This window comes from Hydractinia symbiolongicarpus, chromosome 12, assembly GCF_029227915.1.
Source record: "Hydractinia symbiolongicarpus strain clone_291-10 chromosome 12, HSymV2.1, whole genome shotgun sequence".
NCBI lineage: Eukaryota > Metazoa > Cnidaria > Hydrozoa > Anthoathecata > Hydractiniidae > Hydractinia > Hydractinia symbiolongicarpus.
Window position 1 is genome coordinate 23151977 of NC_079886.1, and position 24780 is coordinate 23176756.

Here is a 24780-nt window from a genome sequence, read left to right on the forward strand (position 1 = left end):
AGGTGGCTAATAACCCTATTTGGGGGCTCTCAGAAGCCGGGATGGAGGGCTAAAAAAGACCCCTCTCCCCCCTTCCAAAAACGATGAAGTAAACATGGTATTTATTGAAACTTAGTACACATGTTGACTAAGTCATTGGAATATTATTGAGATAAAAAAAAGTTTGAATGACGTCATTTCGTCAGCTATGACATCATTACAAAACATAGAAGGATTAAATATATGACAAATTTGAAAAATTAATTCAAGACATATAGTAAAAGATTATAAAGTAAGGGTTAAAAACGAATCAATCTTTAAAAAGAAATTGGTTAGGAAAAAAGACAAATTTCAAACAATTCTAATGAAATAAAAATTTTCTATTTACAACAAGACAATAAAAATACTTGCACAGACGCTGTTATTTATTCTTCTATAGATATTGTACGAATTCGCGCTTATTTAAGTAATCTAAAGCCATTTTGGCGCTCCATAAACAAAGAGGATGGTGTTTGTAGTGTGTGGACAGTGAAAAAAGAGACACTTATTACCTCTTGAGACATTCGTATATGTAAGATAGAATCCCTTGCTTGGATACTTTCTCAACCACAGTGTTTAGTCCTTCTGCAGCCTGTGTCTACTTCTGGTTATTATAAGGATATTGGATATTAAATGCAGAAGATTGTGGAATACAACACTCAATAGGACAGCTGGGCTGACACATCGATATGCAAGACTGTTGACAAGTCGTGGGGTATTGGTATTGTGTTTGCTGACATGGACAGGACGGCGAGCATGACTGAGGATATTGTTGTTCGGTTGAATAACTAGTTGCACCTATTTGCGGGCAACAGTCTGATGGGCAATCTTTTACCATGTATATTTCACGACACTTTGGACATTTTTTTTTGGCACTTGTTGTGCTTGGTGAAGTTGAAGGTGAAGGTGATGGTGTAGTTGTTGTCGTCGTTGTTGTCGTTGTCGTCGTTGTCGTTGTTGTCGTCGTCGTTGTCGTTGTCGGTTCTTCAGTTGTTTTTCGACTTGATTTCTTTTCATGTGGTTTGCTCGGACTTTGAAACTCCTTCAGATCATTACTTTCTGCTACATCATCATCGTTACTTGATTTTCGATCAACTGAAGTATAGATTCATTAAAAAACAAACAAACAAAAAATTTACTTTATCTTACGCAGCGGGAGATTATATCTTTTATTATGTTCAAGATATGATTTACAATTTTTACCTTCATTTAGATGCAAGGTTGGACCCCTCATTATCTGACCTGTTTGTGTCAGTTCGGCTAATTGGTTTGGTGGTAAAAAACCACCCGTAGCTTCGTAATCACCATCTTGTTTCGTATTTTCTTTTTTTTTATCATTATCGCTACACCATCCAACATTAATGAAACCATCAACAAAATATTTCGCGTCAAGGTCAACATTTTCGCCAGGAAATGGGAGTGAGTATTTCGTGTTTATCTTTGACGTGGGATTCTCAACTTTTTGTGTCGCTAAAGATGTGGTACCATCTTGCATTGAATACAGAGACACAACTAAACAAGATCCCTCTTTTAAAGTATTCGGGAAATTACTCGGATAGATGATTTCTCCTTCTACTTTTTTACTGTGTATACTATACAATGTGATGCAATTCAAGATAGCAATATAAAAGAAGACCAGAAGCGTATCCATGTTGGATTAAAGTTTAATAATGCGAGAAAAAACGTTTCACGGTTTGATATTTTTATGCGCATTTTCACATCGTTCTGTACAACAAGGAAGTGACTACTGTGATTCGTATTTTTCTTTCGCAGCAAACGTTTGCTTTTTCAACAATGCTTATATAACATTCTGAATTTGCGATGGGCGTATGATACTGACTTTCCACTAACAATATTGGAACAAATATTTGCGAATTCAGGGTTGTTTCTAAAATGTGGTAAATTATATTCTCGTGAAATGTAATCCAAAAATGGGGGATCTATGGAAGTTATATTTTCTTGACTGCGAAGTTAATTACGATCGAGCATTTACAACTTCGTTATGATGGCAAAAATAAAAGAGGGGTCACAAGGTTTACAGCCCTTAAAATATGTTGAGACAGGCGGCTAATTTCGGCGTTCGTCGGCACAAGTAAATATATAAAGACTATTTGAATATTTAAATTCGCGCATTTAGAATTTGCAAAATTCACTCGCTTTTTCCAGACCGAGGTGAGGAGTTCAAGTCTTAAACTCTCAAAAGCCACTAACTGTTGCTGACAGCATTATGACCATTTCCCTAAATTTGCTTTATTTTACGGGCGTTCAAAATATGTTATTGTCCACCAGATTTACGTGTAAACAAAGTAGAGATTTTGCTTGCTGCCGGCTATGAGGTAATTAACATTCGACGCTGCTGTCAATACCAACAAGAAACATGAATTCTTTAAAGTGCTTATTCGTTATATTTAAATAATGACAAAAAAACTGCCTTATTCCCAGAAATTCTGGCAATGTATATAGTCTGTACGCGCTTTATTTTAGCCACGATGAATTGTTACTGTTAGCTAATCTACCATAAATTGACGCAAATATGAATTTTCCAAAAACGAATTATCCCGAATCTCATAAATTATAATAATTATGACGTCATCCAAATTTTTATAATGGTTCTATGCCCTTCAAATAAGGATATTCAGTTAGAATATCAAATTATCATGACAAAACTGAAGTTTTTAGAGCAATTCGGGAAAGGCCCATTGACGACATTTTTCCCAAGTGATGAATATTTTGTCTGGCGAATAATTTTGTTTGATAAAGTGTTACAGTTTAAAACAAATTTTACGCAGTCGAAGCGTAGTGAAGAATCATAAGACCACCCTCATCTCCAGGGATTTTTGATTTTTTGATATAACAGGAGACGGAGAAATCTCTGGGGACAAGGGTGTCTTAACACATTTCAAAGAAGCGATATTCTAGGAAGAGAAAGAGGGAACAAAAGAGAATGGATATTCAAGTATTTTTTGGTAATGTGTTGTGTTGGATTTGTTGATCTCGCCCCCCCCCTGTGGACTTTTTTTCTTTTGGACTAAGTTTGAATTGGCAAAGTGATGAGATATAAAGCAACTCTAATCGATTAAAAACAAAGAAAACAAAAAAGATATAAAGAAACTGTATTTTGTAATTCTTTGCTTGAATGAACATCTTTTACAATATCAACTTAATCAGGTATTCGTTTATTTTCCATATATGCCGTATATATCTTGCTTGGTAAGTAGTGGGTAGCGTGGAGTACAACATTCCTTAGTACAATACGGCTCACAGTATAACATACATGAACGCCGACAGTTGGATTGCTTTGGAGCTTGATGAGGAACCGCCACTTGTACTAATTGTGTTTGAGTTGCTTCGGTAGGTGCATCAATTAATGCATATTGAATTTCTTCTGTTGTTGGAGGTGGTGTTGTTGTTGTAGAGGTAGTAGATGGAGTTGTGGAAGTTGTGGAAGTGGTAGTGCTTGTTGTGGTAGTGGTAGAGGTTGTGGTCGTGGTGGTTGTAGTTGGAGACTCGGTTGTTCCTGGCGTTCGTGGTCGTTTTGTCTGCTTTACCTTGTCTTTAGTACCAGCGTTAATTTGGTTTTCATCGTCTGCGAATAATTGACCTGTGTTGCTGTTTGTTGTTCGGCTAACTGGAAAATAAATATGGCGCATTAGGTAAAGCCAATGTACATAAACAGAGCATTCTAAGAATGAAGAATAAAAGACAATAAACAAATATGAAACAAAAAAACAAAAATTACCTTTGTCCAGCTGTAATGTTGGTCCCTGTAGCACAGTTTCTTGTCGTGTTAGCTCATACAATTTGTTTCCCATTAGAAATCCCCCCGTTGCTTCATAATCGCCTTCCTTTTTCTTTTCCATTTTACTCTTACTATTGCACCATCCAACATTTACCAACCCTTCTACGAAATATTTTTCTTCTAAATTTATTTTCTTGTCTGGAAATCGAATAGAATATTTCTGATTTAGTTTAATGGATGGATTTTGCATTTTTTGGTATGCAATATGTTTTGATCCATCTTTGGCAGAGTTTAGAAATATCATCAAACAGGAGCCATCTTTTAACGTTGATGGAAATGACGATGGATAAATGATCATGCCTTCGACACTTTTACCTTTCAAATTGTGCATTTTTCCATAACATTCTTGAAAAACGAAGAAAATAACGAATAAACACTTTAAAGAATTCATGTTTTTGTTGATATAATTCATCAAATCGTACTTTGTGATTAGAAGAATAATTCTGTATGATAAGGAAGTAGCTGCAAACTGTAATTGCAAATATATTCTCATTAGCAAGCTCTCTTGTGTGTATCAGGCTTGTTTATACAGAGAGATGAAGTTTATAAGGCTCACAAGCGCTAAATTTAAAGAATGAAACGAGAGTAAAGGGCTCAAATTGTAACAATAACATGATTTATTAATATTAGTCTTTTTTCCGCACAATTTTAAAGCCTTTTTTTATAAGGATATTTTAATGGGCAGCACCCAACCTTGCTCCCAGGGCATTTTGCCTTGTTGATGAAGTTGATGCGGCGAAAAGGCCACTCCGTAATAACGGCTCAGGGGCCACAAGACCCTGGGGACGAGGTTGGGCAACACCTGGACAGGAATAAAAAATTGCCATTTTTCACGTCTATTTCGTTAAATTAAATTAAATTTTTGCGAAAATTTTCTTTGACTGGTTAGTAAAATTAATTCTCCTGAAAAAAAAATTAAACCAAAAAAAGAAAAAAATCCCCCCCCCAGCAGCCTCTAGCAGCCTGTAATTTTCGCGGTACCTGACAAAAAACTCCGCCATGCAAAGCGTAAACAATTTTTAAAATGGCAGCAATGCTTTAATCGTTATGCTGTCGTTCTGTTTGTTGTCGAAATGCATTTGGCAAAAATTAAGTTCAGAAAGGTTTAGTTTTTGGTCAATTATGTCATTGATTGAGTGGAGTATGAGTCACAAGGTAGCTATAGTCAGACAAGAGGTAACTGTTAATTAGCCAATGGAGGATTGAGAAAGTGCAAGAGGTAAAAGAAAAAAAGGCTCCAGGTAGAGACATCAAATCATGCTGTTACAGGCTAATTATTAGTTCTATCTGACTGACTTATGACAAGTTTTGAATGCTTACAACATTCTGTAGTGACGTCGCCATCATCCTGACAGACAGGCAAGACTTTGGGAGGTGCCAATTCACCATTTAAAACTGCTAAAAAGCTTGGGGCCCTTAGGTAGGTTCGGTTTGGTGTATAGATGAATTCCAGCGTGACGTCATTTATTTACTTTTTTGCGGTAAGCTCCTTGTCTCTTGCATTTGCTTGGCAGGAAAAAATATGCTAGGATTTGGTGAAGAAAGGTCTTTTACTGTGGATTTCTTCTAACAGGAGTGGCGCCGTAGATTAGTGGTTATAGCTTTCGTACTCTGTGCGGGAGACCGGGGTTCGATTCCTCTTGACGGCGATTCAACATGGGCGAGTGAATGTTACCATAGCCCCGGGTTAACCCAAGCCATGTGAGGGAAATTGGGAAGATGGCACACTGTGTGGGCCGTTGGATGTTGCCGGGAGTTGTCTAGTAGAGCGCGGGCTCTAATTGGGTCTGCGTAGCTCAAAATGAGCATTAAATACTCTAGGACTCTCCATCTACGCCATCGCCCCTCCTGGAAATAATAGACAGGGTATATCCCTCGATATTTGTGAGGCTAGCCATGTAAAAAATTAAATTTATTATGTTTTTTTTCCAGCTGCCATATTTAACAATTTTCTTGATCTCTTATTCTCGTCTAATAAGCAGGCCATAGCAAACTGTTCGTGTGAAACGGTAGGTAAACAAACCGCCTTATCTTTAAATGAGCACTGAGATGGAGTTCGATAAAATCGCCATGATAGTAGGCTCTGTTCACACTGTTCTTTTTGGCTTGTTTTTCTTTGTAAAACATTTTGGAGACCAGGGAAAACAAAACAGAAAGAAGAAATGACAGCATTGCCTCGTGGTTATTACTTATGATAATTAATGCTTATCACACTCTTTCTTTTTTTATTATCATGACCGGGATTATTGCATATTATAAGCCCCAAAACCAAATGGGGGAGAATGCTCATTGTGATAGTTAAAGATACTTGAAGCACTACGAAGATGATTAAAGTTAGAGCATAAAAAGGGAAATTCTTAAAATTTAGGTATATATTGTCTAGATCTGAAACTGTCTCTATAAGGAAAAGACTAACTGTTTGAACAAAGGAAAATGGCAGCTAGCCAGGCGAAGCTGTCTTCAGAAAGAACAAGAAGAAGTGTTGTAAAAAAGTCTGATTTCAATAAGTTAAAACGTTTAAATAATGAAGAATAACACAGAAATCTCGATTGATTTATCTGATTTATCATGTTCGGAACTTTGTTAATACATTTATAAAAGCATTACAATGGTAACACAGCTACGGGTACTCTCCCTCATTCATTATTTTTTCTGTAATGGTTTGAATCCAGCTACCATGTGATCGATTTTGACGTGCGTTTATTATCGCCTGATTTGTGCAATGATGCAATGGAGGTTCTGTTGGCAAAGAAAAAATGGTGTGAGTTTGTTATTTCTATGAACATTTGAGCATGTTCTGATTGCCAGTTTTCAATAAAATTTTCAGGGTAATGTTTTCTCATGTATATCTTTCAATTTTTACAATAAAATAGGCACCTCAAAAAAATTTGCCTATGGGGTGATTACAGGCTTTTAAATATATACTTAAAATTGAAATTTTAGCTATTCTCCTTAATTTCTCCTTAGTTCTTAATTTTTCTGATGGTAACTTTTTTGGAAATGTGTTCATGGATTGTTCATCACCAGTGAACTGAGACATATTTCTCTGTTACCTGAAAATCCTATATTTTCTACCTTTCAGGGCATGCATTTGTAATATTTGTGTACATTACATGTCAAATCAGTATTTTTTAAATTTTATGTTAATGCAGTGATTTTTCATAGTCTTAACAACTATGTAGTGCTAGTTTTCCTTGCAATTTGTTTTCTGTTTATCTTAGAATTAAGGGGAAGTTTTGTAATATGTTTTACCCATATGCTCATCAACTTTATTTCCACTCACTAAGCCGTCTCTCTAAATTTGTATTGAAAAAAACAACCTTCTTGATAAATACCAATATCTAATATTTAAAGAATTCTCTTATACTGTTTATAAATTATTTTGTGATTGGTAACAAATTGCCTATTTCAATCTTTAAATATGTATCTCATAACTTGATTTTAGATGCCTTAAATATAAATGTAAATTCAAGACAGTTGGTTACCTGTTGAATAATATTCAATGTGGCTAAAATTTGTGCGAGGACTCTTTCAGTCTCTTTGATGTGTGTTAAAACACTGGATGCCCATGCAGCTGGTGCAAAACACATTGAGCATTTACCTATAAAAAGGATTATATCCTTACCCTCTCCCTCACCAAAAAATACTGTGCCACATGAGCAGACAGATTCTGTTGCTTCAACAACAACAACATTAAAATTGGTTTTCTCCTTAATTCTCCTTATTTTTTATTCTCATTCGCAGCAAAAAATACTTAAAAAATGTCAATTTGTCTTCTAAATTCTCCTTAATATCCTTACTTTTGTTCTCATTTTATTAGTGGTCACCTTGTTATTCTAAACTCTAGTTTAGTTTACTAGCTGTAGTATCCTTCAGGAACTTCCAATGTCAGAAAAACATTGTTAATTTCAACATGAAGGAGGGTGCGGATAAGCTGCATATGCCGTAAAAAGTGCAGGCGTTTTTAGGGAGTTCAGCATTTTAAAAAATTCAATTATTCACACGAATAAGCCCACATAGACCCGAAAAATGAAGAAAAACAGATACTAATAATTCAAAAAACTATAAAAATTGAAATAAACTTGTTATGTGGTCGCGAAGTATTTAAAAGAACTGTTTTTGATGGTTTTTGCTTTATACTTTATTTACTTTATAAATAACTTACATAAAAACTCATATGAACTTACATATGAACTCCTTTCTCTTCAAGGGCCTTCTTCCAACCATCTTCCACATGGTATATTACAAGGAATTGCATTTCAGGAATGCTCCGGGCAAGTTACGGAAAGTGCGACTGGTTTGTTTCAGAGGACAACCGCTAATTTAAATAAAAAAGTCGCCGGAACTCTCCCTTATATATATGGGCGTTTGCGGCTTTATCGGCACCCTCTTAGACATTACAGTACAGTCGAAATGTAAGATTCCAGGTATGTGCTAAACAAAACCTTTTCCTGCAAGTCAATAGCCCTTTTATTTTTTGTTTATCATAATTACTTTTAGGATATTTGCAAAAGCTCTGCAATAAAACAATACTGAAATTATTTTCTCATAACTACAAGTTTTATTGTTAAAGCTTATTAAAAAAATCCCCTTAGGTATTAGTAATAAAATTTAATGACGTGTTAATGCCGTGAAAGATTAAAAAAAAATCGTGAACGAATCTATTGTTCCTAAAAGAGTTTTGTGTGCAATTTTTTTTCTTGATGTTTAGAAAGTTATACCAAAATACGTGTTGTTTTAAAAGTGAAGCTTGTTTTGTGTGGAGACTTATAAAATTTAAAATTTGGGTGTAGTTTTAATGTTTTGGTTAAACAATAATTTTCCCTGATCTTTTCAATTTCTTACGATGAATTATTTTCTCTTGAAAACAATGGTTTATTATGAGAGTAATTATTTTTGTGAGTTGCGCATACACGGAAGCTTACATCTAGACTGTACTGTACTGTCTATCAAAGCAAAAATTATGTGGGCTAAAAGTGCCTTTCCTATTGACAGGAATGTTATTAACGGTTAATTAACAGCAGGGCGCCAAGCCTTGTATCCCAAAAGTCATGCACATATCTTTGACGGAAAACGTAATGGCAGATGTACTGTGATAGTATCAAAATGACTTAATTTATATACATATACAATTTGGTTGATAAATATAGTTATTATAAGTCACACAATTCTGTATATAACATTAAAAGTTATTATCTTCTCTGGTTAAAAACAGACTTTTCCAATTCGGACTAGTCTGTACTGTACAAAGGTATATATCGAAACCTCCGAGATTGCATATCATGTACAAGGCGATCTATCAATGCGTGATAGCTAAATTAGGTCTAAAAGGCCGGCAGAAGATCAACATATTAGATTACACTTAGTTATCCAATCAAATTAAGTTTCTATATTACATACGCTTCTTAAAAATTTTTTTTTTGAAGAACTTTTTTGCTGAATAACCTTGAAAAATTTTTATGTTACTGTCTATGTTGTTTAGGCCCAAACTAATAATATATTGCTGTATCTATCTAATATTGGGAAATTAAAAATGGAGGAACTTCAGAAATTGGAATCACTATCTTTGGTATCTAAAGTTTGTACCGAACTTGAAAATCATTTAGGGATGAATGACAAAACATTGGGTAATGTATTTTACTTCAAGTTGTATACATATTTTACTTAACTTCAAACTTTATATGAATGTAATCAATTATGAACAATTTTTAAATCTTATTGTAGCTGAATTTGTCATAATGTTGGCTGGAAAAAGTAAGACTGTTGAGAAATTTCAGAAACTATTGGATAAAAATGGTGCAGAATTTCCAGTAAGTTTATCCAATAAATTAAAATTGTTTATTGTTTTCCAAAAATTTTTCCTTGTTTTTGCACGAAATGTAAGCATTACCTCTTTTTAGGACTCCCTCACCACTAATATTTACAGATTAATAAAGACAATGGCTTCAGCCACCACTGAAGTAAAAGGTACAACACTTGCATTTTGCTATATATAAATATGTCAGATAATAGCTGTTTTACACTAAGATTACTTTATACACCAGACAAAACAATAAACAAAAAATCAGTGTAAAGTGTAGTGTCTTTTTTAAGGATTAAAATGTGAATAACTTTGAATTGTTGAATCCTTATTAAAAGTATTAAAATTTATGTTTGTGGTCTCTTCTTACAGATGTTAGTGGCACGTGGCCTTGTAGTTATAAAGTTCCCTTCGTAATCACAAGGTCCGTGGTTTGGTCCACAGCGTGGGCATGTTTAGCAAGTGTCTTTACCACAGCTACGGGTCAACCCATGCCATGTGAGGGAAATTGGGTAGGTAATGCTGGTGTATACTTATGTATACATTCCGAACACAGGACCCACATTGATAACAGTGTTTCCAACACTGATGTGGCTATATCCTGTATAAATATTCCGAATAATAATAACGATCACATAAATTTATTCAATATTTTGGAATTTACCATTGATTTTACTGCCTTTGCTTTATTAAAATTCTTTCTGAGTAAAGTAGTAAACAACATTGACCGTAATACAGCATCAAGAAAGATGGAATGACAAGGCTTCTATTGATTGAATTAATGCACCCTCCTTCCCTCCTGACAGCATTTTTTGATTCATTTATCGCATGGATTTTTGGTTTGTTGTTACATAGTTTAAAAATCACTTGCCTTGTCTTCGTGACATTTTAATTTTAACACTTGGGTTTACAAGGCGGGAAAACAATAAGGCAATCAAGTCAAAAACCACTTACTAAGACAAATAGAATGTTTTGATAATTTAACAAACAGTAAAACGGGGAGAAGGTACATTGATTATTTTCCAAATATCCATTTATTCGCTGCATCCCACATTTCTGTTTAAAGCTATAGAAAATAACACTTTCAAATATGGATGCACTTTAGGATTTTTTCAAATTGCCAAGTGTTTTTTTCTTTTGAATTTTTGTCTGTAAACGTTAACACCCCTCTTTTTTTAAATCTAAAGACACTATTTTAAAGCCTTAAAGGAAACCATGTCCTTCCCTCCATTACCTCACAAAACAGCATTTAAAGTAAACATGCTGCTAATCATCTTGTAACAAAAATAGCCAATGTTACTAATTTATATATACATATTTTAGTACTTTTGTTATATAGAATCTTGAATTTAATCAGTTTCTAATTTGTTTAACTTTATAGTAAAGAAAAAGAAAAAACACATAATATCTGATGACGCTAAAGAAAAAAGAAGAAAAAAATACCCAGGATTGAGTATTCCTGATGAACCACAGATGAAAATTGAAGAAGTATATACCACTACTTTTTGCAAGTTAGCTCAGGTTTAAATGTCTCATGTAGTCTTTCCTAGAGGATTTTTTAATAGTGATCATTTGCAGAACAACTGCTCTTTAAAAATCACAAATATCTCCTTAAAAGTCCTCAAATTTTCTCAAGTTTTGTTTTGAAAAATAAATTTGGAAACCTGTGGATCAGAATTACGTGTATGGTGAAATATTTAGCTTCCATTTGAAAATTTAACAGTAAACCAATGTTTTAAAGTATAGTGTAAAACGGCTTGTTGCATTCTTTTACTACTATGTACTACATGTTGTATACACAAATGCAGTAATGCTTATTCTTATTAGCCAACTAGTTTATTGGCCAATGGAAGTATTCACTTGATTAGGCAGGCAAACATTTAAGGAAAAAAGTTTTAATGACAGCAATAATGTCATGCAAAAAATATTTTTTGGGCATGTAAAGTTTCCAAGCTATTTACAATGCAATTATATCACTAATTTAATTTTAAAGGCCACTTTTTATGGTGAAATAATGTTTAAAATATCTGAATAACAAATAAGACTTATTTTGTCAAGTTTAATCACTCTTTTTGAGAATCCTTTAGAAACAGAAATTTTAACCTGGTTTTGTGATTTCAGTATCAGGCAAAAATACCTATTATAATAGATAAAGTTTAATATTCTAACTTTTTGAATGTGCTCAAATTATTCTGCAACTTTAAACAATTCTTTTTTAGTTAGCTGATGAAGATGAGAAAGTCGCAGCATCAGCACTTAGTGAGGTGTGTTTTCTAACTAAATTATGGCGAACATATTTTAGAATGAGAATGGAAATACCATGCATAATTATGTGTTGCATTACTTTCGAATTACTTTATTTATATTTTTGTTTTCAAACACCAATCATGTCTTTAATGTAACAATCATAACATCATTATGTAATGAGACTCGTTTAATATATCCCTCTTTTTCTTTCTTTAATCACTTATTCTTTAGCTTGAAGCTTTGCTACCAAAAGCTATCATGAGTAAGGAGGAAGAGTAAGTAAATGTTTGTTGTGTGCAAAAACTAATAAACTTTAATTTACAATTAATTTAATCAAATAGAAGTGTTCCGAAAAAATAAAACAGAATATTACACGTCATGCATGTAAAATACTTTTTGACTTTATTGCTCGCAGGTCAGAATTTGGCGATGTTAAAAGTGAAATATCTAGCTTACGAAAAGAAGGAAGGTAGGTTGATAATAAAATAGGGGTGATTTTTTACAGCCTTTATTCTGTATCCCAAGATAATCTATAAATCAAAAGCATACATTGCAAGTCATATGTGCGCCACGAATTACTTTGTTTTTTTAACTAACTGGTCTAAAAAGATGAGTTACTAATGTTTTAACGATGGTTAAAACCTAAAATCAAATGTGATGTATGTTTTATTATCTTGTAGACGAAGGTCAAGGTCATCTTCAGAAGAGAGATATCGAAAGAGAGACAGACACAATGACAGAGATCGTAACAGAGATCGTGACAGAGATAGAAACAGCAGGAGAAGGGATAACCGGGATAAGGATTCACGACGTGGCAGGTATGCAGGCTTTGCTATGAATCATGAAAAAATTCATATATATTTGTGTAGAAATTACCTTAATACTGATTGCTCATGTGTGCATCTTGATTTTTTTAATTTTTAGTAATCAAGATTTGTCTTTATAAATTAAGTCTCCATGGATATAACTTTTTTTTAATATGAAATTTATTTATTATTCATACTTTAAGCAACCACTTGTTTAAAAAGTAACACTTGCCATAAAATAAAAAGAAAAAACAATTATTGTTAGCATTACAACTTATAACATTCTTCACAGTTTTTCTTGTAAAATACAATATACCTTCCATACTATGAGGATGTTGCCACAATTTTGATAAACTGAGCATTAGAAAGTCCAATTAACCAAACATTTTTTAACCAAATTTACTCATGCAAGTGTTACATCATCAAAAATCTTTTGGTACTGCTATCAACAAGGGTTTTGTGAAGACGTCCTAGTGCATTTAAAACTTCCATTTAAGCTATGAAAGTTGTGCGAACACAGTAATTGCTTAACTAGACAACAGCCACGATGTCAATCCCATTCCTATGCTGAACGCTAAACAGAAAGGATAGTTTCACACTTTTATAGTCTCTGGTATGAATCCGCCAGGGTTTGAACCCAAGACCTCCCCCACTGGAAGGGAACGCTCTACCACAAGGCTACCAGTCTTAGCCATTAACCATAATTATTATCATCTAAAGTGCTTCAGCTCCAATTATATGTATACATATTTAGTAAAAGTTTTTCCTATCCATTAATATTTAATGCTTTTTGTTTTATAAATATAATGAAACCTTGTGCCTTATTACAATCCATATATGGTGCTTTAAAATGTTTAAAAAAAAACAGTTAAAAATGACTTCAGAAGATTATTCATGCTATTTTACTTTTAGACATAGATCCAGATCTAGATCTCATAGTCCCAATCGATATGAACGCAACCATAGAAAACGAGATACAGTTGATCGACCGCCTGAAGCAGCTGAAATAGGCAAGGTAAGTATTTGTGACAAATTAACTTCTATTACTGCCTAAATCCTTCAACATCACAAACGTGCTTTATTTTTATTTTTGATTCGTATTAATATATCTGTTAGATTTATGATGGTAAAGTCACAAACATAATGAACTTTGGATGCTTTGTTCAATTGTTTGGTATTCGTGAAAGACAGGAAGGTCTAGTTCATATTTCACAAGTAAGTCTCCTTATAATGTCCAACTATTTAACTTTTATACAAATCGTAAAGTGATAGCGAATATTTCAATATTAATTGGTATATCTTCGCAAAACTGGAATATAAATAGTATTTTATTTCCTTATTATGAAGAGCATTAAAATGTATTGGTTCATCATAAAACTATCTGTTGTTATTTTATTACAAGGGTTAGAAGTGGAAAGTTTTTAACAAAATCTCCAACAACAACAATAACAAGGTCAATTGTCAATTGTCAATGATCATGAAGCAAAAATATACTTTTGCATGATAAATTTATTTCATTTCAATTACTTCTCTCGAAATTATGTTCTATAAAATGCAGAACATTGATTTAAAGGTTTTTGAATGGCAATTGTTGTAAAAACAATTTAGACAATAAAACCAGCTTTTCTTCTCACCAACAGGAAGCTGAAAGTGTATATTTTTGTGTATAAAGCTAGTTGTTCCAACCCTCAAAAAAATCTATGTACAGAAACTTTTTAAATTTATTGTGCTTCTTATCGCAAAACTGTTTCTTGCCAATTTTATTAAAGAAAGGCTCAAGCAAACAAACATGGAACGAAATATTCAACGACAACAACAAAGCTGATTGCTCGTGAATTTATTAGTAAAATAGTTTATAATGAAGCGTTTACACTTGTCTTGTTATATTTATGTTAGCATACAGTAAAATTCCTGGGGTAATGAAATCAGACTTGAATTTTTGGGGATAGATTGTGGGAGATGTTTTACAGATGCTCTTGTAAAAAACTGTAGACAATAAAATCTCCTTTGCCTGTCACAAACACATGGACAGAACTGGTGTATTAATATTCAAGACTAGGTACTTAGCCCATAGAAAAATCCAATTGTGGATGCTCAGTCAGAGTGAATATTACATGTTGACAACAACAAAAACAATGAAAATTAATTACCTGGGACTAAATAAAAAAAATGTGAAGGTCAATTGCAATTTTGAATATAATACTAAGAACAAAAATATTTAAAAATAAAATTTATAGATAATAAAGCAATGGAATTTAGAGCATTATAGTATATATAGATAAATGCAAAACTACCTCGTAAATTAAACGGATCATGGAGAGAAATATTTAAACATCTCGTCTGTCTAAGCATTTGCATACATACATTTGGTTTTATTCAGTTACGACGTGAAGGCAGAGTGAATGACGTAAATGATGTTGTTGCAAAAGGACAGAACGTTAAAGTTAAAGTCCTCTCAATGGTTGGCAAGAAAATAAGTCTATCAATGAAGGTAATGTTTGATTGGTTCTTGGTTCCAAAAAAAAAGGATTATTGTGTGCATCTACTTATAAACTAACTTTTGTGTTTAGGCTGTGGATCAAAGTACTGGTGAAGATTTGAATCCTGGTGAAGGTGTGCGTCTCCCAAGATCTGATAATGATGTCATGGGTGAACTCAGAAATCCTGACAGGTAACACCTAGCTGATAGTTTGTATACCTATCAGTTTTTTTTGATATGTGAAGGAAAATATAGGAATTCAAATGGTCAATTAATCGTGAAATGGTCAAAATGTCGAAAAAAATATTATCCAATTTTATGTTTTTGAATGTCCAATCTGGTAAACTGTTTTTGTTTTTAAGAATATTGTATGAATATGCCCATATGAATTTTCTATGTTTTTAGGGATAATTCAAGTTGTTTAGAATATATGTACTGCCCTAAAATAGCTGGGAAAATTATTAAAAATGAGAGGAATTTTAGTTAAAAATGTGAGATTTGTCAGGATTATATGGTGTTAAAATTCGACGCACTGCTGTTTCCGAATTCATATACAGGATGAGTATGTCAGTAAAAAATACTGTTATAAATATACGTTCTGGTAACCAAATAATTTGATTGAATTTTTTTTGGAAAAAAGCAGGTTTTTTTTATATTTAAAGTTTATTGGACCAAAAAAACACAGATCACACATATCTATTTTGTTGTTTACAACAATTTTTTTCTTATTTGCAGACCTTCAACAGCCACTGCTATTCCAACTTATGAAGAAGGAATGGAGGATAACACGAAAAAGAAGTTTAAACGAATATCCTCTCCTGAAAAATGGGAGATAAAACAAGTAAATAAAATTCTTAATATTTTGACCTTCTTTAAACAAATTGTTTTGTTGTTTATTTGTGACGGTTACTATTTGTTACAAATTAACAATCATTTGCTTAACTGTTCCACCCCTTATTGTCATGTTGTAGTTGATATCAGCCGGAGTATTGGATAAAGCTGATTATCCAGATTTTGATGAGGAAACTGGTATATTACCTAAAGAAGATGACTCAGGTATTGATTCCCTTGTTATAAATAATAAGGGTATATGTTCACTTGTCCAGCTCGACTTTGTTCTTGAGATGTTCAGTTGTCATATCTATAAGAAATAATAGTTGTTATGTGTGAATACTTATTTTGTGATCTAGATGACGAAGTTGAAATCGAACTTAGAGAAGAAGAGCCGCCATTTTTACAGGGACAAACAAAACTTACAATTAATGTTAGTCCAGTAAAAATAGTGAAGGTATGACTTTTTTTGTGACTTAATTTTCTGTTTTTGTTGTTTTTGTTATTTTTGTTGTTTTTGTTGTTTTGGCTATTGTTGTTGTTTATTTTGCTACCGTTCTTGTTGTTCTTGTTGTACCTTTATTTTGCCATCACTATTGCTACTTCAGAATCCTGATGGTACGTTGCCTCGTGCAGCTATGATGCAGTCTGCTCTCTCAAAAGAAAGAAGGGAGATTAAACAGCAGCTAAGGGAAGCACAAGCTGATACTATACCAAAGGATATCAACAAAATGTGGATTGATCCTGTCCCTGAAGGTACTAAAAATAAGATGTATTTTTACCTAAATGACTTAATTGTTCTAACATTGTATTTAATGCGCATTAATGCCCTATGTTTAAAAAGGGTATTTACATGAGAAAAATTTAAAATTGAAATGACAGGTAGTTTCCATTTTGGCCACACTTCGCACAAATCAGTAAAAAGGTCAGTAAACAAATCTTCGATAGAACCTTAAGGATTAACATTTTTATATAACTCTAAAAATTATTGATTTTACTTTGTCGGAAAAATAGTGATTTATAGGTTTCGGATATTTTGTGGACATTGAATTTCGAAAAAATGTCTAAAAATCGGGCATATTTATGCTTGCAAAGAGTTTTGTCTTTATTTCATAGAAATGCAAATTTTGCATCAAATGGTGAGACCTTTACCATTATTGATTATGCACTTTAGACGGTTTCTGCAAGTCCGTCAGTTCTGCAAAAATGACATAAACGTGTTTTTTTTTTGTTTTTTTTTTGAAGTAATGGAAGGAGACCAAAAGCCCTACTTTGCACAAGATATGAAAGGAGCAGCTATGCAAAGTCAAGACATGCCGGAATGGAAGAAGGCGACATTCGGAGGTAAAGGTGGTTCGTATGGAAAGAAAACAAACCTGAGTATTTTGGAACAACGACATGGTTTACCTATATTTAAACTCAGAAACGAACTTGTAAAAGTAAGTTGTTACTCGTCTTATGAGACAAAATTGCAGTAAACAAATGATATTTCACCTTTTTTTAACCTTTTCTTCAAGCTGTAATGATTCCTTTATTCGGCTTTCCGGTCACCAGTTTTTAAAGAAGAACACGCTTGTACCTTTTGCGCAGTTTATTTTTTACCTATTACGGATTTATTTTGTCATTAATAAATTGCGCGAGTAATAATTTTCGCGAATTTCAGCAAGTATTAGCTTTTAAGATGTGGTCATTAACAAATATTTAGCATGCTTAAAAAATTGTTAATTTCTGCAAAATTTGTGAAAATAATTTAATGCTTATGAAAGTTAACTAGTAATTCATGGATTCTTTATTTTTTATCAAAGCATTTTTTATGGTATATAAATTGTCCGAATTTATTTTCTTTGATATGCAATAGTTCTTTTAAAAAAGTCTCTTTACTTCAAATGACTTATAAGTGGCGGGTTAAGTTAAACTGGTTTTCCTAAACGTTACTCGCATTTGGTTATATATTTTGTTTTGCTTATTCTTTCAGGCTGTTCACGACAATCAAGTCCTTATTGTAATCGGGGAAACAGGTTCGGGTAAAACCACGCAAATTACGCAGTATCTAGCCGAGGAAGGTTTCACTACTGTTGGTAAAATCGGATGCACCCAACCACGTCGTGTCGCCGCGATGTCGGTAGCAAAACGTGTGTCGGAAGAGTTTGGTTGTCGGCTGGGTCAAGAAGTCGGCTATACGATTCGTTTCGAGGACTGCACTACTCCGGAAACAAAGATCAAATACATGACAGACGGTATGCTGTTAAGGGAATGCTTGATCGACCCTTCTATGTCGCAGTATTCTCTTATCATGTTAGATGAAGCCCATGAAAGGACGATACACACCGATGTTTTGTTTGGACTCATGAAAAAAGCTGTAAAGCAGCGCGAGGACTTAAAATTAATCGTCACCTCAGCGACTTTAGACGCTGTGAAGTTTTCAACGTATTTCTTTGAAGCTCCTATATTTACTATACCTGGTCGCACTTTCCCAGTTGAAATTTTATATACAAAGGAAGCTGAGGCGGATTATCTGGACGCAGCTTTAATAACAGTCATGCAGATTCATTTGACGGAACCCCCTGGTGACATTCTCGTCTTTTTGACAGGTGGGACAATTTTTCACTGCGTCGTAATGTTGAAATAATTGTTTGTTGTAAACTTAAGACTGCTAATTTCTTTTTCTAACTTTTAAAAATTTGAATTTTAGGTCAGGAAGAGATTGACACGTCTTGTGAGATTTTATACGAACGAATGAAATCGTTAGGACCAGATGTCCCTGATTTAATTATTCTTCCAGTTTACAGTGCTTTGCCCAGTGATATGCAGACGAGGATATTCGATCCCGCCCCACCTGGAAGCAGAAAGGTACAAGTTCTTTCATGTTGAAAAATATCGTTTTTATTTCCGATTGAAAAAAGATTATCCTTCCTTGTTTTTGTTTATGCAACAAAGATCATTTTTGTGATTTTATGTCTAGGTTGTTATAGCAACGAATATCGCTGAAACCTCGTTGACGATCGATGGAATTTTTTATGTTGTTGACCCCGGATTTGTTAAACAAAATGTGTATAATTCGAAAACAGGAATCGATCAACTCGTTGTAACGCCGATCTCACAGGTACGCAGCACTTTTGTGTTGGAATATTGCATGCAATTTTGTAACCATACCAAGGATTGGATATTACTCTAAAATAAATCATAATTGAAAGGGGAATTTCAGCCTGAACTTCGGATGCTTGGAACTTGAACCTCGAGGGCAAAGATTAACTCCTGAAATATAGACTGAACTGAAAGCACCAAGTTGCTGATGCCATCTGCAGCATTAATGACCAACACAACCTCAATATACATTGCTTTGAATATATTCGAAATACATTCTAAAGTCTTTTTTGAATGTGCTTAAAAATTTACGTGTTGCAAAAAAATGTGACAGTCTTGTACAAGCGGTACTAACATAAACAAAATTGGTCAAAATTATTAAATATTGCTGACATAACATTTTCAATGAGCATACTGAGATGCTGAATATATACGCTGGTTATAAAAAAGTGTACTTTAAAAACTTGTTTAAAATTGACACCACAAACACGCTAATCAGGTTTTTAGCTAGGTAAAAAAAGGTAGTTTTATTTAGGAAGGTTGATTGACCTCCCTCGCGCATTTTAATGACTACAACACTTTTCGCAATTTCGTTTAGGCACAAGCGAAACAAAGATCTGGACGTGCAGGTCGGACAGGACCTGGAAAATGCTACAGGTACGACCAATACCTTTTTTTTATGATGAGTTGTGTTGCGCGTACTAAGAATGAACTCGTGACCAACAATTATATCTATAGGTTATACACTGAAAGAGCGTATCGTGACGAAATGTTGTCGACGAATGTTCCAGAGATACAGAGAACAAATCTAGCAGCCACTATACTAACATTAAAAGCCATGGGTATCAATGATTTGATATCATTTGATTTCATGGACCCGCCCCCGATGGAGGTAAGTCTGTATAGAGGTTTCGAGTGTCAATTGTAATCACGAGGTCGCAGTTTGAAGTTCGCTAAACCTAGTTCAATTCATTAACTTACTTTATACCGCCTTGCGTGGTATTTAAAACAATGGTATACGCACTTAACGGGTTGTTTTAACTACGTTACAATTAAAAAATGAATCAGGAGGAGGCCGTTAAACCTTTTTTTACATTGCTACAGGTGGTAGCAACCGTAACTGTTAAATAAAAAGGAATGTGTTTTCCAGTCTTAGAAGGATTCACCTCATTATATTCGCTGTGTAATATTTTTGCGATTAATCTCCATCCATGATTATTGTTTCACGTTTGTGCTACTTATTGAATTCACGTGAGTAAAAAAAAGTTTGATACGAAAAGCCAAAAATAGCGATTTTCACCCCCTACTGATGTAAACATTGTCATAAGAAACTAATTAGAAAAATTAATGGTTTGAAAATTGGAAAGGTTGATGTCAACAGTAGTGTCGTCTTCCCGCCATGTCCCCTGTCAACCAGCGTCAACTTTAGCATAACAACCCCTCCCCGCTTAACGATAGATGTTATTTGTGGACCATCCTCAGTAGGTCCTGGATGCTTAATAAGTCATTTGTAGTGTGACAAAGCTAGATGTGGGTGTCGTACTTCAACACTTCTAACCACGTGATCACAAGCTATTTTTTTGCAGACGATGACAACTGCTTTGGAATCACTTCATTCACTTAGCGCGTTAGATGACGAAGGTTTACTGACGAGACTTGGAAGAAGAATGGCGGAGTTTCCTCTCCCTCCTCCGTTGTCGAAAATGTTAATTCAATCAGTGCATTTAGCTTGTAGTGATGAAGTTTTAACAGTAGTGTCTATGCTGTCTGTACAAAATGTATTTTATAGACCTAAGGTAATAAATGTTTTTTTGACTTCCTTGTACGAAAATGGAGCAGTTTTATTTTTTTTCAACATAGAAGATCGTTTTAGGACCATAATTGATTTGGTATTAGCAAAAACTACAAATATAGAGATACCTAATATATACATTTATAGTTATATGGAAAGAAAAATTAGATTGTTTTCCATGATTTCATCCAGTTTATGGGTTGATGATTATTCTAGCATCAATCTGTTGTAGCTAGGTTTTACATAAACCATCTTATTCGTTGGTGTTGCATTTGTTAAATTGATTTATTTCTCAAAAATTGACTCGGCTTCCCATTTTTCCTTATCACTTTGTTTCCATTTGTAGGAGAAACAGGCATTGGCCGATCAGAAAAAAGCCAAATTTCATCAAGTGGAAGGAGACCATATTACGCTACTGGCTGTGTATAATGCTTGGAAAAATAGCAAGTTCTCCAACGCATGGTGTTTTGAGAACTTCATTCAAGCAAGGTCACTTAAACGTTCGCAAGATATTCGCAAACAATTGCTTGGGATCATGGACAGGTGAGGAAAGATGAGATTTTATGGTAAAATTTTGATTTGCATATAATGTTGGATATGATGTTGACTTTGAATGTACGTTGGGACAATATTTTAACACACGGTTTTTTGTGCACAGCGTTACGTGTTCATATACACACGCGGCGTGTGTGTTAAAAACAAAAAGGGGGAAAATGAAAGAGTCGGTTGTGTACTTGCAAAACAAAAGTAAATTTTCTTGTCTATAGGAAAAACGTAAAGTAAATTTTTCTTAATGCGGCTTTTATTTCCTAAAAAACAAAAATTATAATGAAGAATTAGCAAAAATTGTTAGAAAAAAGCTTATTTACATGCGTGTTAGGTTTATGATTGGTGAACAGTTTCGAAAATTAGAACCCTCTAAAGTTTGAACCCTAAGCTAAGAATTTGTTAAAATTGTTTGAAAGAAAGGCTCGAACACCCGCGGGGACCTGTACCACCGGTTCAAAACTTTATTATCTATATAAAAAAAAGATTATTTATAACTTTTTACTTAGCAAAAAAAATTTGTGGGGAGAGACGTGTGTACCTGTAACGGAAGTCCCAAGACCCTCAATGCCGTGTTTAAAATACCCACATTAAGATAATTTATCGTTTTTATTAAAGGACCAAGTTAAAACTCAATTTTCTTTTCTCACAGGCATAAACTAGACGTAGTGTCGTGCGGTAAAAACACGATCCGAGCTCAGAAAGCTATTGTGAGTGGTTACTTCCGAAATGCTGCTAAAAAGGATCCACAAGAAGGGTACAAAACTCAAGTGGATAACCAAGCTGTTTATATTCATCCATCAAGTTCTCTTTTTAATAGGTAAGTATGTCTGCTCTGGTTTCCAATAGAATGAATGTCGCAGCGGGTTGGAAACGCCACAATGTAATTCCCCTACTTAACGTATTTTTTCTAATAAGTTTCTAATTTTCTGTTATGAAAAGGACAGGCGCTTGTTAAAATTTAGAAATCAAGGGAAGTTAGTTATAATTATCCAAATTAAAAAAATTAATCAAATTGAAATACATTCCTTCCTCTTATCGTCGGGTCTATTAGAAATTGATCTTATTAGATCTCGCTGCAACTTCTACATGTAGCACGGAGTGCTTAATCGAGGGAGGGGGCGCTTATTCAGTAAGGAGTCTCTTGATTAATAATTCCTTTTTCTAAATAAGTTGGGCACTAATCAGTGGATGTTGGGAGGTTGGGAGAATATAGGAAAAACGGTAATTCAAGTCAAGATTTGTAGTTGACTGACACCATGTGATACGACTGATAAGAAATAACTCCCGTCTAAACATTTAAAGCAAAAAATGTCAAAACGCATAAATTTTTTTAAGCCAATTACGATTAACTTATTTTACGGCAACTGCAACATTTGCAAAGTAAATGCAATGAAAATTAAATACAATTTATTCTTAGTGATTTACAATTTTTCAATTGAGAAGTCTTTCCTTGTGACATAGCCACAAAATCTGGAAAATCTTTTAAAAAGTAGTTAAAAATCTAAGACGTTGATGAAAGTGTTAAGTGGAAAGACATCTGGAGAGTCAGACAGGGTTACCACACAACGTCGAAAACAGTAAAGTGTTATAAAAAAATTAGGAAAAAGTCAAGAAATAGTTTAGGATTACAAGTTAATGTTTAGTACTTCTTGCGATCTAGTAGATAGTTATTGTCACACAACGACGTCAAGGACAGAAAAAAAAAATTGTTGACATAGTGATCATGCAATGTAAAACCTGGTCTTTTACCTGTTATTTTCTCAACCTTGTTATTTACTTGTTTAGACAACCTGAATGGGTGGTGTATCACGAGCTTGTACTTACAACAAAAGAATATATGCGAGAAGTAACAGCACTGGATCCAAAATGGTTGGTAGAATTTGCCCCGGCCTTTTATAAGTACGCTGATAAAAATAAACTGAGCAAGCGAAAGCGGGAACAAAGAATCGAGCCGTTGTTTAACAGGTGGGTGTCTGGTTTTTGATTTGCAAAATCCGCTTGAGCTAAACGAGATCCCCGCTCAGGCAGGACGTCTTTTTTCCCATATAAAGAAAGATACTTTTTGCATATTTAAATGGAAAGAAAAAACAGCATCTCGACAAACATTTTTCCATGCAAAGACAGGACAAAATTATTCTGGCGAACGTGCCATCCCTTCTCTCATGTAAACACCCTCCAAGTTTTCATATTATTCGTTGTATTGGATTTTATATAACTTGTGATTCCATTATTGATAATGATATATTGGTAACTGAACAGCATCCATGTCGACACAAAATATAGTAATAGATACAATTTTGTTACTAGCGTAAGGAAAAAAGAAAAAAATGACGCTCACCCCGCGGCTTTGCAGTGAATAATATCAGTAAAAAAAAGATATCAAGAAAAAAGCAGTGAAATAAGTCGTATCGTGCTGATGTTGGCAAAAAAAAAAAATTATTTAAATAAAGAAAAAAATATGTGTTGTAATCTCACAGTTTCAATTTTGTGAATACTTTTATTAATTTATAGATATGAGGAACCGAATTCCTGGCGCATATCACGAGCTTACCGCAGAAGATAGTTGACGATCTTTAATGAAAAGAACAGTAACACAATCTTCTATTGTTGTAACTATGGAATTTTATAAAAAAATGATATGAAACTAAAATAGTGTGGTTTTTATCCTCAGGGTACCTTTATCACTTTTTTTCTGGTGCTTTACTAAACTTAGCTTGTGTCTCGATTATTTCCTCATTGTCTCGTTCATTCCCTTCCCTCTCAATCCTTGTGCACAAACTAGGTTAGTTTGTCAGCAGCTTTCCCTCTTTTTCCCCGAAAAAGAGGAACCCATTTTAACCGTAGTAGGTAATTTCACTTCCCCTACCTTCCCTCTAGAAGGTTCTACCCTTCAGCACTGTAGTTTCGGCCAACCACCCTCTATAGAGTCGGCTATTACAAAATTTTGAGGCGATGAATTCATGTCCTTGGCGTAAAGTTTTTCTAGTCCCCCCTCTAGAAGTCGACTATATTTTGAATTATGTACTTATATGTCTCCGAAAAAGCTGCGTAATTGTACATTCATACGCCTTTTTTATTTTATTTTACTTGAAAGTAAAGGTGGTGTTACCGTGTGAAAAATTCACAAATATTTTTCTTTTTTAAATAATAAAACTGCAAATATTTTCCGCCCTCGTCCTCCCCACCCTCCAAATTAATTCGGGTGCCTGGGGATAGGCGTTTGTTAGAGTGGAGAGGCGCATATAAGGCGCTATTCTTGTCCGGAAGTTGGGTAAGTCGTCCACGTATTACTTCCTGAATATGAGGGAGATGTAGTATTCAACATGCGTTAGACCTATGTACGTTCCCAAGCCTTGTGGAGATAATGATGTGCTA

The 24780-nt window shown here is 33.9% G+C and overlaps 2 protein-coding genes across 4 annotated transcripts; one reads left to right on the top strand and one right to left on the bottom strand.

Moving 5' to 3' along the window:
* Positions 1–2234: 2234 nt before the first annotated feature.
* LOC130622300 (PH domain-containing protein DDB_G0287875-like) lies at positions 2235–4271 on the bottom strand. The gene is made up of 2 exons (XM_057437751.1): positions 3758–4271; positions 2235–3646 (listed from the first exon to the last, which is right to left on the bottom strand). The coding sequence occupies exons 1-2, from the start codon at positions 4227–4229 to the stop codon at positions 3195–3197; spliced, it is 924 nt and encodes a 307-aa protein (XP_057293734.1). The 5' UTR covers positions 4230–4271; the 3' UTR covers positions 2235–3194.
* Positions 4272–4868: 597 nt separating this feature from the next.
* LOC130621795 (ATP-dependent RNA helicase DHX8-like) lies at positions 4869–24055 on the top strand. 3 transcript variants are annotated; one of them, XM_057437146.1, is made up of 28 exons: positions 4869–5058; positions 5150–5237; positions 9300–9444; positions 9542–9627; positions 9718–9784; positions 10999–11138; positions 11837–11881; positions 12096–12139; positions 12280–12333; positions 12545–12682; positions 13583–13685; positions 13787–13885; positions 15051–15161; positions 15241–15341; positions 15885–15990; positions 16121–16205; positions 16340–16437; positions 16589–16736; positions 17226–17419; positions 17956–18571; positions 18673–18830; positions 18943–19083; positions 19663–19956; positions 20651–20860; positions 21203–21399; positions 22055–22222; positions 23191–23370; positions 23917–24055. In XM_057437146.1, the coding sequence occupies exons 3-28, from the start codon at positions 9351–9353 to the stop codon at positions 23966–23968; spliced, it is 3729 nt and encodes a 1242-aa protein (XP_057293129.1). In that variant the 5' UTR covers positions 4869–5058; positions 5150–5237; positions 9300–9350; the 3' UTR covers positions 23969–24055. The 3 variants fall into 3 exon arrangements, with proteins under 3 accessions (XP_057293129.1, XP_057293128.1, XP_057293127.1); XM_057437145.1 differs by lacking the exons at positions 4869–5058; positions 5150–5237 and adding an exon at positions 6525–6578 and having other exon boundaries at positions 19663–19721; positions 19803–19956; XM_057437144.1 differs by lacking the exons at positions 4869–5058; positions 5150–5237 and adding an exon at positions 6525–6578 and having other exon boundaries at positions 10999–11105.
* The last annotated feature ends 725 nt before the right edge of the window (positions 24056–24780 follow it).